The sequence below is a fragment of the Uloborus diversus genome, chromosome 4 (assembly GCF_026930045.1).
Source record: "Uloborus diversus isolate 005 chromosome 4, Udiv.v.3.1, whole genome shotgun sequence".
In the NCBI taxonomy this organism is placed as follows: domain Eukaryota; kingdom Metazoa; phylum Arthropoda; class Arachnida; order Araneae; family Uloboridae; genus Uloborus; species Uloborus diversus.
This window is the reverse complement of record NC_072734.1, coordinates 46112984-46127256: the sequence shown is the minus strand read 5'-3', so window position 1 is coordinate 46127256 and position 14273 is coordinate 46112984. Positions and strand designations below refer to the sequence as shown.

General features: G+C 36.4%; 1 protein-coding gene across 2 annotated transcripts in view; it reads right to left on the bottom strand.

The window, feature by feature from the left end:
- LOC129220245 (RUS family member 1-like) overlaps nt 1–14273 on the bottom strand; it is a 75450-nt gene that overhangs the window by 41812 nt on the left and 19365 nt on the right. For both annotated transcript variants that reach the window (XM_054854612.1, XM_054854613.1), the window contains one exon: nt 289–334. In XM_054854612.1, coding sequence (XP_054710587.1) covers nt 289–334 — 46 coding nt within the window. The remainder of the gene's footprint in view (nt 1–288; nt 335–14273) is intronic.

Below are 14273 nucleotides of genomic sequence, written 5' to 3'. Positions count from 1 at the left end.
TCCTCAAAATTTTAAATATCTTTGTACTTGGTTTGGCCCTCAATTATCAGCTGTTCTTGAGGAGTTTCAGTAACATACATTCAGAGATAAATATATATGATTGGGTTTTAATACATATGATTTTTGTAAAGAAAAAGGGGTGTCTAGTAACCATGAAATACAAGCCTGCATGTTCTGCTATTTGTACATCTAATATTAATTTTGACATTTAAATTTAACACAAAGATAAAACTTTTACTTTTCATATTCATAGGATAAATAATTTTAACATTATTTTAAACAACATACCCTTTCAGCCATGCAAAAACAATTCTTCCAATCATTGCTGTTCCATCTATTTAAATTTGAAAATACTTATACATCAGTCATTACAATCAGATGTTCATGACATACAATACAATAGAACAAATTTATTTTGTTTGAACCAAAAATACTTTCAGAATTAACAATTATCATTTGTGAGTTTTGAATGCATGTTATGATCTAATAAAAAAAATTACTACAACTAAGTATGAAACACGCTAATGGACAGATTAATTATAGTATAGATGATGAATAAAAAGCATGCCATACATCAATCTGTAATTCAGAATTGTTGTTTGTTTTTTAATATATTTCTTTATTTAAACACAATACAAATCCACACCCAGACTAAGATAAAATGAAAAGCTTTCTCAGAACACAAATCCTAACTGCAAAATTTTCTGCAAATAATTATTTTTCCTAATTTACCCTTAATTTATATTAAAATACTAGCAAATGTACCCGGCGTTGCCTGGGTTAGTAATAATTGTAAGAAACAATTGCTACTTTCTTTCGTTTTCTGTTTAACTCAAAGAACTCAAAACACACCACTTTGACGTGATTAAAAATCAAGCTTCTTCCTTACCCATAAAAGTAAAATAGCAATAAGTGTAAAGAACCAACGAATATTCATTTAGAAGCGAAAGCACGAATTTAAGCATATTAAAATTTTGAAGAATTTACAAAATATGAACTAACAAAAACAAAGATCACTAAAAAAACCGTGCGCTTCATTTAATTAAATAGTACACACACGCACACAGAAGAAGAAAAAAAAGCTCTCTACTATAAGCTTTAACTCTGAACTAAAGCTCTCCTACCCTCAGGGTGCGAAACGTAGAGTTTCCAAATGTTTAAATGACTTTAAACTCATGTTTGCTCCGGAGAAGCCTTGATTCAAAATTTTCATTACGATTACTTTTAATATTGCTGTTGTTAGGCAACGAATTTTTGTAAAAAAGGGTTTTATGTTTAATCACATAGAGTAAAGAAATTACATAGAGAGGCCCTGCTATACTAAGAAATTGAAGCCGGAAGTTTCACCACTATATCCAAAGATCCTTAGCTTCTTGCTAAGCATTTTATGATACATCTTGATTCCAAACATTCCATTACTGAATCTAAATTGGTTGTTAATTTAAACTTAGATATTGTTGCAAGTTTATGGAGCACGTTTTTGAAATTGCATTAATACATGAATTAAAATTCAAACCAATCCGCCAGCTACTTTATACGGTCTCTTTAAAAGATTGGTGAAAACTATACTCGCGAAGTGATCACGTTATCATAACCCCGCTAATCATTGCACCGCTGTACCCCACAATTCCGGCTTCAATTTCATCTCCTTCTTACCATAGATGGGGCCTCTCTATGTATATTTCTTTACTCTATATATGGTGATGTAACTACGAGGGTTGTCTGAAAAGTTTCCGACCTAACGAAGAAAAACAATATTTACCTTCCAAGTTGGCTATTATTTTTCAACATAGTCTCCTTGTAAGTCCACACACTTGATCCAGCGATGCTCCCATCCTTTTAACCCATCCAAATAGTACGATGAGTCTTTCTCTTCGAAATAACTGTTCACGAAGTCGATTACCTCTTCATTTGAAGAAAACCTTTGTCCGCCAAGAGCTTCTTTCAGCTTAGGGAACAAGAAAAAGTCACTTGGGGCCAGGTCTGGTGAGTAGGGTGGGTGCTCAATCAGTTCATATTTCAATTCATGGATTTTGGCCATTGAAACTGCTGAGGTGTGTGCTGGAGCATTGTCTTGATGAAAAAGGACTTTTTTCTTTTTCAAATGAGGCCGTTTTTCTTCAATTTCATTGTTTAATTTGTCAAGTAAAGTCGCATAGTATGCTCCTGTAATGGTTTTACCCTTTTCAAGATAGTCTATGAATATAATTCCATGGCTATCCCAAAAAACAGTTGCCATCACTTTCCCAGCAGAAGGAACTGTCTTGGCCTTTTTTGGAGCTGGTTCTCCCTTTGCAGTCCACTGTTTTGACTGCGTTTTTGTTTCAGGGGTGTAGTGGTGAATCCAGGTTTCATCTACAGTGATCAGTCGTCGGAAAAATTCCGTTTTGTTGCGCCGGAATAGCGCCAACAGAGCATTGCAACTGTTCATTCGGACCCGTTTCTGGTCCAAAGTGAGCAAACGCGGCACCCAACGTGCGGCCAGCTTGCGCATGCCCAATTCTTCGTTCAAAATGTGGCAAGCACGTTCCTTGGAGATATTCATAGCTTCTGCTATCTCCCTAACCTTCAATCTACGGTCATCCAGCACCATCTGATGAACTTTGGCGATGTTTTCGTCAGTGGTAGCAGTTTTGGGCCGACCCGAACGTTCATCATCACCCAAGCTGGTACGGCCACGTTTAAATTCTGCTACCCAAAATTTGACTGTGGTAGATGATGGAGCAGAGTCCCCATACACAGCGTCCAACTCATCTTTAATCTGGGCAGGCGTATTCCCCTTCAAAAACAAGTAGCAAATGACAGCTCGATATTCGATTTTTTCCATTTTCACAAAAACTGTAACATCAACTCAAAAAAATGGCTGACAAACAAACAATTTGAGCTCAAATTCGCGCCAATTTCGGTTCCGAGCTACCAAAGAACGCCTAAATAAGGACACCCCACTTTGAATTACTAGTGCTGCCATCTTCATATCAAGGTCGGAAACTTTTCAGATGACCCTCGTATGTTTGGTGAAAAAATGGTTAAAATCCCTCCAGTAGTTTTGACGTTTACCCCGGACATCCAGACAGAGATTAGACCTTTATGTATAAAGATAAGGATGCAACTCCTAAGAAAGCTATAAATGTCATGCTTGCTCCAGAGAGGCCTTGATTCAAATTTTACATTGTGATTGCTTTTAACATTCCTGTTGTTAGGCAACGAATTTACCCAACAATGGATTTTATATTTAATCATTCAATGGAGAAATTACATGAAATTTGCTGTTTTCCACCATAACTTTTGAAATCTAAGTTTTTAAGGAACAAATTATAGCCTAAGTTGTTCCCCGATTATGTAGCTATCTATGGTGAAAAAATGGTTGAAATCCCTCCAGTAGTTTTGACGTTTACCCCGGACATCCGGACAGAGCTTAGACCTTTATGTATAAAGATAAGGATGCAACTCCTAAGAAAGCTATAAATGTCATGCTTGCTCCAGAGAGGCCTTGATTCAAATTTTACATTGTGATTGCTTTTAACATTCCTGTTGTTAGGCAACGAATTTACCCAACAATGCATTTTATATTTAATCATTCAATGGAGAAATTACATGAAATTTGCTGTTTTCCACCATAACTTTTGAAATCTAAGTTTTTAAGGAACAAATTATAGCCTAAGTTGTTCCCCGATTATGTAGCTATCTATGGTGAAAAAATGGTTGAAATCCCTCCAGTAGTTTTGACGTTTACCCCGGACATCCGGACAGAGCTTAGACCTTTATGTATAAAGATAAGGATGCAACTCCTAAGAAAGCTATAAATGTCATGCTTGCTCCAGAGAGGCCTTGATTCAAATTTTACATTGTGATTGCTTTTAACATTCCTGTTGTTAGGCAACGAATTTACCCAACAATGCATTTTATATTTAATCATTCAATGGAGAAATTACATGAAATTTGCTGTTTTCCACCATAACTTTTGAAATCTAAGTTTTTAAGGAACTAATTATAGCCTAAGTTGTTCCCCGATTATGTAGCTATCTATGGTGAAAAAATGGTTGAAATCCCTCCAGTAGTTTTGACGTTTACCCCGGACATCCGGACAGAGCTTAGACCTTTATGTATAAAGATAAGGATGCAACTCCTAAGAAAGCTATAAATGTCATGCTTGCTCCAGAGAGGCCTTGATTCAAATTTTACATTGTGATTACTTTTAACATTCCTGTTGTTAGGCAACGAATTTACCCAACAATGGATTTTATATTTAATCATTCAATGAGGAAATTACATGAAATTTGCTGTTCTCCACCATAACTTTTGAAATCTAAGTTTTTAAGGAACAAATTATAGCCTAAGTTGTTCCCCGATTATGTAGCTATCTATGGTGAAAAAATGGTTGAAATCCCTCCAGTAGTTTTGACGTTTACCCCGGACATCCGGACAGAGATTAGACCTTTATGTATAAAGATAAGGATGCAACTCCTAAGAAAGCTATAAATGTCATGCTTGCTCCAGAGAGGCCTTGATTCAAATTTTACATTGTGATTACTTTTAACATTCCTGTTGTTAGGCAACGAATTTACCCAACAATGGATTTTATATTTAATCATTCAATGGGGAAATTACATGAAATTTGCTGTTTCCCACCATAACTTTTGAAATCTAAGTTTTTAAGGAACAAATTATAGCCTAAGTTGTTCCCCGATTATGTAGCTATCTATGGTGAAAAAATGGTTGAAATCCCTCCAGTAGTTTTGACGTTTACCCCGGACATCCGGACAGAGCTTAGACCTTTATGTATAAAGATAAGGATGCAACTCCTAAGAAAGCTATAAATGTCATGCTTGCTCCAGAGAGGCCTTGATTCAAATTTTACATTGTGATTACTTTTAACATTCCTGTTGTTAGGCAACGAATTTACCCAACAATGCATTTTATATTTAATCATTCAATGGAGAAATTACATGAAATTTGCTGTTTTCCACCATAACTTTTGAAATCTAAGTTTTTAAGGAACAAATTATAGCCTAAGTTGTTCCCCGATTATCTAGCTATCCATGGTGAAAAAAAGGCTGAAATCCCTCCAGTAGTTTTGACGTTTACCCCGGACATCCGGACAGAGATTAGACCTTTATGTATAAAGATAAGGATGCAACTCCTAAGAAAGCTATAAATGTCATGCTTGCTCCAGAGAGGCCTTGATTCAAATTTTACATTGTGATTACTTTTAACATTCCTGTTGTTAGGCAACGAATTTACCCAACAATGGATTTACGGCAGGTTGGCGTGTTAAGTTCATGAAGAAAACGAAGTTACACAAAAGTGACACATTTATTCAAACATTTTTGGACAATACAAGAAGGGAAAAGAAATGGTAAAGATTCTGAGGATTATCTGCACGTGATTCGTACGAGTGCGAGGTGCGAGTAACTTGGCGCGATGACAACATGTAGCGCTTCACTTCACTTCAATAGCAAGAAGTTGAGTTGTCAATATTTGTTGCCGCATACTCCCCTCCCAGTGTCAACGATATCTTGCGGGAAAATTCACATGACGTCCAGAACGTGTAGTCCTTGGTTGAACAGTTGTTTCATCCTCTGATGAAGGAGTTGTAGGTTTCAATGAAGAACCACTCGGTGAGGTAATTGGTTTACGTAGCAGATTGGGTAGTGTACACTTGAGGCTGGGGAGTGGTGCTCTGAGAAATATTGAAATTGCTTTAGGACTGATGAGGCTGATTAGCAGTCTGCTGTGCTGTATGCTCGATTGTTGTTGGCTAGCGGGAGACTGCTGGGATCCGGCTTGTTGCTGATGCGGCTGCTGTTGTGTTTGTTGCTGGGGTACAGGTTGCTGCTGAGGCTGTTGCTGTGGTTGTTGCGATGCTTGTTGCTGCTGCTGTTGAGCCTGTGGTTGTTGCTGGGGCTGTTGCTGTGCCTGCTGCTGTAGAGCTTGTTGAGAGACTGGAGATTGCTGTTGCTGCTGCTGCTGCTGTTGTTGCTGCTGCTGCTGTTGTTGCTGCTGCTGCTGCTGTTGTTGCTGTTGTTGTTGCTGCTGCTACTGGGGACCAAGTGAGTGATCAACAGGAGGGTGAGGTGTTGTACTAAAATTTTGTGGAACACCAGGCCCATGAGGTTGATTTCCACTGACTGCTTGACTTTGCGGCATTTATTAATGAGGTTGAGGTTTGAGGGCCAGAGGTAAAACTTGGTGGTATGCGAAGTGCAACTTTCGCAACCTGATTTTGTTGATCGGGAGCAGTCATCGCTAATTCACAGCAGTAGTTCCAAATGCAAAACCTTACTAATCAAAGTCCTCAGGAAAACAATGACGCAAAATGCTTCATTAACACGCATTCTTAAGGCTGCATCCAGATAACATTAACTGCATACATTTTTTTTAATAAGTCCTCAGGTCACCAATTTACGGCATTCTTAAGGCTGCATCAAGATATTAACTGCATTCACTTTTTTTTAAGTCCTCGGGTCACCAATTTACGGCAGGTTGGCGTGTTAAGTTCATGAAGAAAACGAAGTTACACAAAAGTGACACATTTATTCAAACATTTTTGGACAATACAAGAAGGGAAAAGAAATGGTAAAGATTCTGAGGATTATCTGCACGTGATTCGTACGAGTGCGAGGCGCGAGTAACTTGGCGCGATGACAACATGTAGCGCTTCACTTCACTTCAATAGCAAGAAGTTGAGTTGTCAATATTTGTTGCCGCAGATTTTATATTTAATCATTCAATGGGGAAATTACATGAAATTTGCTGTTTTCCACCATAACTTTTGAAATCTAAGTTTTTAAGGAACAAATTATAGCCTAAGTTGTTCCCCGATTATGTAGCTATCTATGGTGAAAAAATGGTTAAAATCCCTCCAGTAGTTTTGAAGTTTACCCCGGACATCCGGACAGAGCTTAGACCTTTATGTATAAAGATAAGGATGCAACTCCTAAGAAAGCTATAAATGTCATGTTTGCTCCAGAGAGGCCTTGATTCAAAATTTACATTATGATTACTTTTAACATTCCTGTTGTTAGGCAACGAATTTTCCTAACAATGGATTTTATATTTAATCATTGAATGGGGATATTACATGAAATTTGCTGTTTTCCACCATAACTTTTTAAAACTAAGTTTTTAAGGAACAAATTATAGCCTAAGTTGTTCCCCGATTATGTAGCTATCTATGGTGAAAAAATGGTTAAAATCCCTCCAGTAGTTTTGAAGTTTACCCCGGACATCCGGACAGAGCGTAAACCTTTATGTATAAAGATAAAAAAGGCAAAAAAAAAAAAAAAAAAAGCTTTAAAATCATCAAAAAGGATTTGCAGTAACATATAGTGCATGCTTACTTTTAACAAGCTGAAGAAAACTGCTGTGACTATTATTTTTTGCCCAATATCAATCACATGATCAGTATTATTATTATTATTTTTCGTGAAAAAGTTCATGTAGATCTGATAAAACATGAGCTACCAGCTTTTTACTTGAAAATTTTATGAAGATATATTTGATTTTGTAAACAAATCAACAAAAACTAGGGGAGCGAGGGTAATGAGAGACAAAACGGGTAATAAGAGACAAAAAAATAATAATAATAATAAAATGTATACTAATTGTTAAAGCGCCACCTATGTTTAGTTAAAAACCTCTGGCTGCAACCAATTCAGGGAGTTTAAGGTCAGAGCGGCTGAAAGAATGCTGCTCTCAAGTGTATGAAATTAGTCATAATAAAAGTTATACAGTCCACTTTTGTTGTAGTTCAATGGTTGTGTTGTGTTGCGTTGCAGAGTAGAGCCAACCGCAAGAAACCAGCTAATAGAAAAAGATAATCTTACCTAGAGGTAAGAACATGGTCCGTCGAGCCGGATATTAAAAAGAACGGCTCGTGAAGAAATGTAACGCAAGTTGAAGACGCATGGAGTGAAACAACTTACGCATTACGATTCGAAGCTTTACATGAAAGGAGGTGAGTAGCAATTTCAAGTTTGAAATTAGTGACTGCTAAATAATCAGAAAATGTCTAAAGACGCGAAGGAAAATGAAATTGAGTTGACACGCGTTAAAGCAAAACGTTCTATCGTAAGAAGAGCAGTGACAAATTACGTAAAGAAAATTGAAGGCAATCTAAAAGAACAAGACGTTAACTTTGAGGAAATATCTGAAAATTTAGAACTGTTAAAGCAAAAAGAGGCTGAATTGAAAGATATTGACGATAAGGTTGAAGCGCTAATTGAAAATCTTGAAGAATTAGATAGCGAGTTAGAAAGTGTTTTTGCGTATAACGAAAAAGTAATACTAATTAAATTTCGTGCTGAGAAAAAACTGAACGAGCAGAAGAAACCAGAATTAAACGTCTCCAGTTTAAATAGCGCAGATAAAACAAATTACGGAAGTGAAACAATAAAGCTGCCGAAACTTTCCTTGCCCAATTTCAGTGGCAATATTATCGACTGGCTAACGTTTAAAGATCTTTTTAATGCAACAGTAACAAAAAATGAATCTCTATCTGATGCTCAAAAGCTTCAATATTTAAAAACCTCGTTAAAAGGTGATGCTGCGAAAATTGTAAATTCTATTCCAATATCTGATAGTAATTTTAAAATTGCGTATAATTTGTTAGATGAACGATACTCAAATACAAGAGAGCAAACTTTTGCTCACATTAAACGCTTTTTGGATCTTCAAAGCATTCAAAATGAATCCGCTTCTGCTTTGTTGACTTTAGTAGATAATGTCAACGAAATAATTCGTTCATTAGAAACGCTGGGTCAATCGGTTGATAAATTTGGGGATACCTTAATGTTGTATTTAATATTACAAAAATTAGATACTTCCACTAAATTATGGTGGGAACGCCAGTCGAAGAATTCTGAAATTCCGAAACTTAGGGAGTTAATAGAGTTTCTAAAAAGTTACGCTAGAACAATTCAAAACAGTAAGGGTTCAGTCGGTAAAGTTCAAAATCCCACAAGTTCTAAAGTTAACGCTTTGGTTGCGGTTTCTGTATGTTCATATTGTAAAGATAATCATTACTTATCAAAGTGTGCAAAATTTCGCAGTCTATCTGTACCGCAAAGATTTGATTTCATAAAACAAAATAAACTGTGTTTTAATTGCCTCTCTAATGTGCATCTAATTAGAAAATGTAAAAGTGGTAATACTTGTTTCAAATGTGGGAAGAGGCACCACAGTATGTTACATCAAGAAAATGAAAATAGGTCGATACCTAGGTTTCCTTCTGTAAGTGCTAAAGAATTTATTCCTTGTTCAGTAGATACGAGTTTAGAGTTAAATCGCAAAAATGAAGTTACGTCTATAGTATGTGCAAATAATTCATATGGTAATGAATTGGGAACTAGTATGAATAATAGCAATTCATCTGTTCTTTTATGCACTGCTGTAATTAAGATTAGAAATTTTAAAAATGAGTGGATAAGTTGTAAATGTTTGCTGGATACGGGCTCAGAAAAAAATTTCATTAGGAAAGAATGTGCCAAGCAATTGGGATTGAAAATTAACCCTGCTCAAATTTCAGTTTCCTGCTTAGGAAGTTTTAATACGCTAAGCAATGGAGCAGTCGAGTTAGCATTTTCCTCTCATTTTGACACAGAATTTAAGATAGTAACCTCCGCTTACATCATTGATAAAATTTGTGGGGAATTGCCCAATTCAACTACGCCTGTGAAATGTTTTAATGAGTATAAGGATTTATTGTTAGCAGATCCCTCTTATTTTAAGAAAGAAAGCATAGACATTCTATTTGGGGTAAATGTATTTTTTTCGCTTGTAAACGGAGAGGTAATAAAACGGGGTGAAAATCTTCCGTTCGCAGTATGTTCTAGATTAGGGTGGGTAATCGCAGGAGCCACAACGCTCAGCTGTTGTGACTTAGAATCTAGTTCTGTTAATAGTTTAAGTGTTAGTACAGATGAGCTAGTTAAGTCGTTTTGGGAATTAGAACAAATTCCGTCAACACAATCGCTTACAAGGGAAGAAAGGCTTTGTGAAACGCATTTCTTAGAAAATTATACGCGCAATAAAGAAGGAAGGTATTCTGTTAGACTTCCGTTTAAACCTAATAGAAAACTGTTAGGTAACTCCAAGGCCACCGCATTTAAAATGTTTCATAGTCTAGAAAAAAGACTTCTAAAAATGCCTGACATTTATTTGCAATACAAAAAGTTCATGACAGAGTATCTCGATCTTGGGCATATGGAAATCGACAATACGGTATGCAAAGAAAATGCTCATTATTGTATTCCGCACCATCATGTAATTAATGAGTCTAGTTCCACCACAAAATTAAGAGTTGTTATTAATGCTAGTGCAAAAACTACATCTGGTGTATCATTAAATGATACGCTTATGAATGGTCCAAAGGTGCAGGACGATCTTTTCGCTATTTTATTGAGGTTTAGATGTCATAACATTGCAATTACAAGTGATTTATAAAAAATGTATCGCCAGATAGAGATTCATGATGCAGATAGAGATTTTCAAAAAATTCTGTGGAGGGATGACCCCACTAAACCAATTTCGACTTATAGGTTGTGTACTGTCACGTATGGTACCGCATCTGCTAGCTATTTAGCTACGCGAGTACTTAAACAGCTGGCAATTGATGAGGCAGCAAGATTTCCGAAGGCAGTTGATCTAATCATGCATAATTTTTACGTTGATGACTGCCTGTTTGGCGCTAAAACGCAAGAGGAGGCGATTGATCTTATCCATGAACTGAATGATCTCCTTAGAAGAGGACAATTTAAATTGCACAAGTGGTGTACTAACAATTCGTTTGTGTTGGAAAGACTACGCAAATCAGAGGGCTTGTCCGCATGTTCTTCTAGTACCGCCGATTCTAAATTTATTAAAGTATTGGGATTGAGATGGAACCCAACGCTCGACGACTTTACGTATAACATTCATTTTTCGGATAAGCACAGAGCCTTCCCTACAAAAAGATCTATTTTGTCTAGTGTGTCAAGCATTTTCGACCCCCTTGGGTGGTTGTCGCCATTTATTATAACTGCAAAAATTTTGATTCATGATTTGTGGAAATGTCAGTTATCGTGGGATGATCCTGTGCCTCCGGACCTTAAGGAGCGATGGATTAACTATAGCAACGATATTTCTCAACTAGAACCTGTAACTGTGCCTCGAAGAGTTCTTTTGCACGAAGCGTCTAATATTGAACTGTATTGTTTTTGTGATGCCTCTGAGAAGGCATACGCTGCAGTAATTTACTTAAAATCTTCTGATACGTCCAGTCATCAAGTTAGCTTGTTGACATCGAAGACTCGTGTTTCACCATTGAAAACAATATTGATTCCACGCCTTGAACTTTGCTCAGCTGTGTTGTTAGTGCATTTACTACAAATCGTTCTTTCGTCATTACATATTCAAATTGATGCAATACACGCCTTCACAGATTCCACAATCGTTTTAGCATGGTTAAGATATGAGCTGTCACGTTGGCAAATATTTGTTGCTAACCGGGTTTCTGAAATACAAGGGATCCTTCCTATTCAACACTGGCGCTGGATTCCTTCAGACCAAAATCCAGCAGACTGTGCAAGTAGAGGACTTTTACCCTCTGAACTGCTTAAGTTTGACTTATGGTGGTCTGGTCCTCCTTGGCTTAGACACAAGGAAATTCCACATGTAGAAGTACCATTGTCAACGGACGCTCTAAAAGAAGAGCGAAAAAAGGCTTCGTGTTTATATGGAACATCGTCTGTTGATTTTCCAATAATTGTTAAAGTTTCATCATATGTTAAATTACGCCGCATGATAGCATGGTGCCTACGTTTCATTAAAAATGCTCGATATCCCAAAAATCGAAACATTGGCTATCTGACTAGTGATGAAATGAAAGCCGCTAGAAATATTTTGGTGAAGATAGTTCAAAAGCAAGAGTTTTCCACTGAGTATATTCATTTGGAGAATAAAAAACCACTTCCTGCCAATAGTAAATTACTTTCCTTAAAGCCATTTATAAATGAAGATGCTGTAATACGTGTTGGTGGTAGACTGGAAAATGCTCCTTTTTCAAATGAAAGAAAACATCCCATTCTCCTGCCAAAGAATCACCACTTAACTACCATTATCATTCGCTCCTATCATGAAACATATTTACATGCGGGTACTGTTCTTTTGTTATCTGTTATACGTAAGGAGTTTTGGATAATTAACGCTAAGTCGGCCATTAAAAAGGAAATTTGGAAATGCATTAAGTGTTTCAAACTCAAGGGAAAAACAGCAACCCAGGTGATGGCTGATTTGCCGCGTGCTAGAGTAATGCCATCACGAGTGTTTTCAAAAACCGGTCTAGACTTTGCAGGACCCTTTCTAGTAAAACCGCGATCTGGCCGCGGGGTTAGAACCTTAAAAGTTTACATTTGTATTTTTGTGTGTTTAGCCGTAAAGGCTGTGCACATTGAAATTGTTGGCAACTTATCTGCAGACTGTTTTATAGCTGCACTAAAACGATTTGTGGCGAGACGAGGGAAACCAAGTGAGGTATTTTCGGATTGTGGGTCAAATTTTGTAGCTGCAAATAAAGAATTGAATAGAGTTATTGCACTTCTCCAGAAGGAAGAACCCGTTCATAATTATTTCGCCAACGAGGGAATTAAATGGAACTTTAATCCACCTTCCGCCCCTCATTTTGGAGGAATTTGGGAGGCAGCTGTCAAATCCGCTAAATCTCTCCTAAAACGTACAATAGGAGACCAAAAATTTACTTTGGAAGAATTTTCAACGCTAACGACACAAATTGAATCTTGTTTAAATTCCCGACCGTTGAGCCCTTTGTCAGAGGATCCATCCGAAATGTCTGCTCTTACTCCTGGGCATTTCTTGGTTGGTACATCGCTTTCTTCAATACCAGAAGAAAATCTTCTCAACGAAAAAATTCCCCCTTCTTATCGCTGGAAATTAACTCAACAGATTTTTCAGAGTTTCTGGAAACGATGGTTAAATGAATATGTTTCCGCTTTGCAACAGCGATCCAAATGGGTACGAAAACAACCAAATATTAAAGTATATGATTTAGTTTTAATTAAAGAGGACAACGTTCCTCCTCTGAGGTGGAGGTTAGGTAGAGTAATGGAAGTTTTCCCTGGTTCGGATCAGAATGTGCGAGTTGTTAACATAAAGACCGATACTGGAATTTTTCGCCGACCAATTCATAAAGTAGCAGTTTTGCCCAATATGGACTGATGAACTTTAGGTGACTGTTACTAATGGATTGGTAAATAATTGTTTTGTAAAAAGGCTTCTTTACATCTGTTTTATTATTCTACAAACTTTAATAATGTGTATTTCATATTTGTTGCCAGTAATGCATACTTGATAGTAGTTAGTTCTCAATTGTTTTTTTTTCTATAGTTTATCATATAATTTTTGAAACCATATATGTTTCAACGTGGCCCGGTATGTTAAAGCGCCACCGATGTTTAGTTAAAAACCTCTGGCTGCAACCAATTCAGGGAGTTTAAGGTCAGAGCGGCTGAAAGAATGCTGCTCTCAAGTGTATGAAATTAGTCATAATAAAAGTTATACAGTCCACTTTTGTTGTAGTTCAATGGTTGTGTTGTGTTGCGTTGCAGAGTAGAGCCAACCGCAAGAAACCAGCTAATAGAAAAAGATAATCTTACCTAGAGGTAAGAACACTAATATTTCAAATATTTTGAAACAAACACCTCATATTAACTGAATTAAATGGACTCCTCTTGAATTTTTAGGCGATTATTTAACTTAAATATTTTGGTTAAAAAATGTTTAAAAATTTCAATCAATTCTTGTCTCTAATAACCCCATGTGGGGTTATAAGAGACTAAGGCTGCAACTCTTCATATATAGCATGGTAAAATCATGTGGAGTAATAAGAGACATTTGCAAACAATTCTGAATCCGCCAATATTTTTAAATTTTTGACATTTTCATCCATTAAAAAAATATTTCTTCTCAAAATTTAATGTTTACAAATGTGTTGGTGAAATTCATTTCTTATAATACCAGGTCCTAAAAACCATAATATTAGACTTAATGATAGTTCTAAATAATGAACATAACCTAAGGATTGACCAAAAAAATCAATATAATTTTCCAAGTGGCCGAAAAATATTTAAAAAGTTCTCTAAGGTATAGTCAAAAATATGTAAAAAAATGTGTCTTTAGAGTATGTGTTATTTGGGATTTTTTCTAGTCCCTAAGTATGAATGAACCAAGGCTATTTATTATCTAATGAAGTAGTAGTGATTTAGTAGTAACTTACAGGC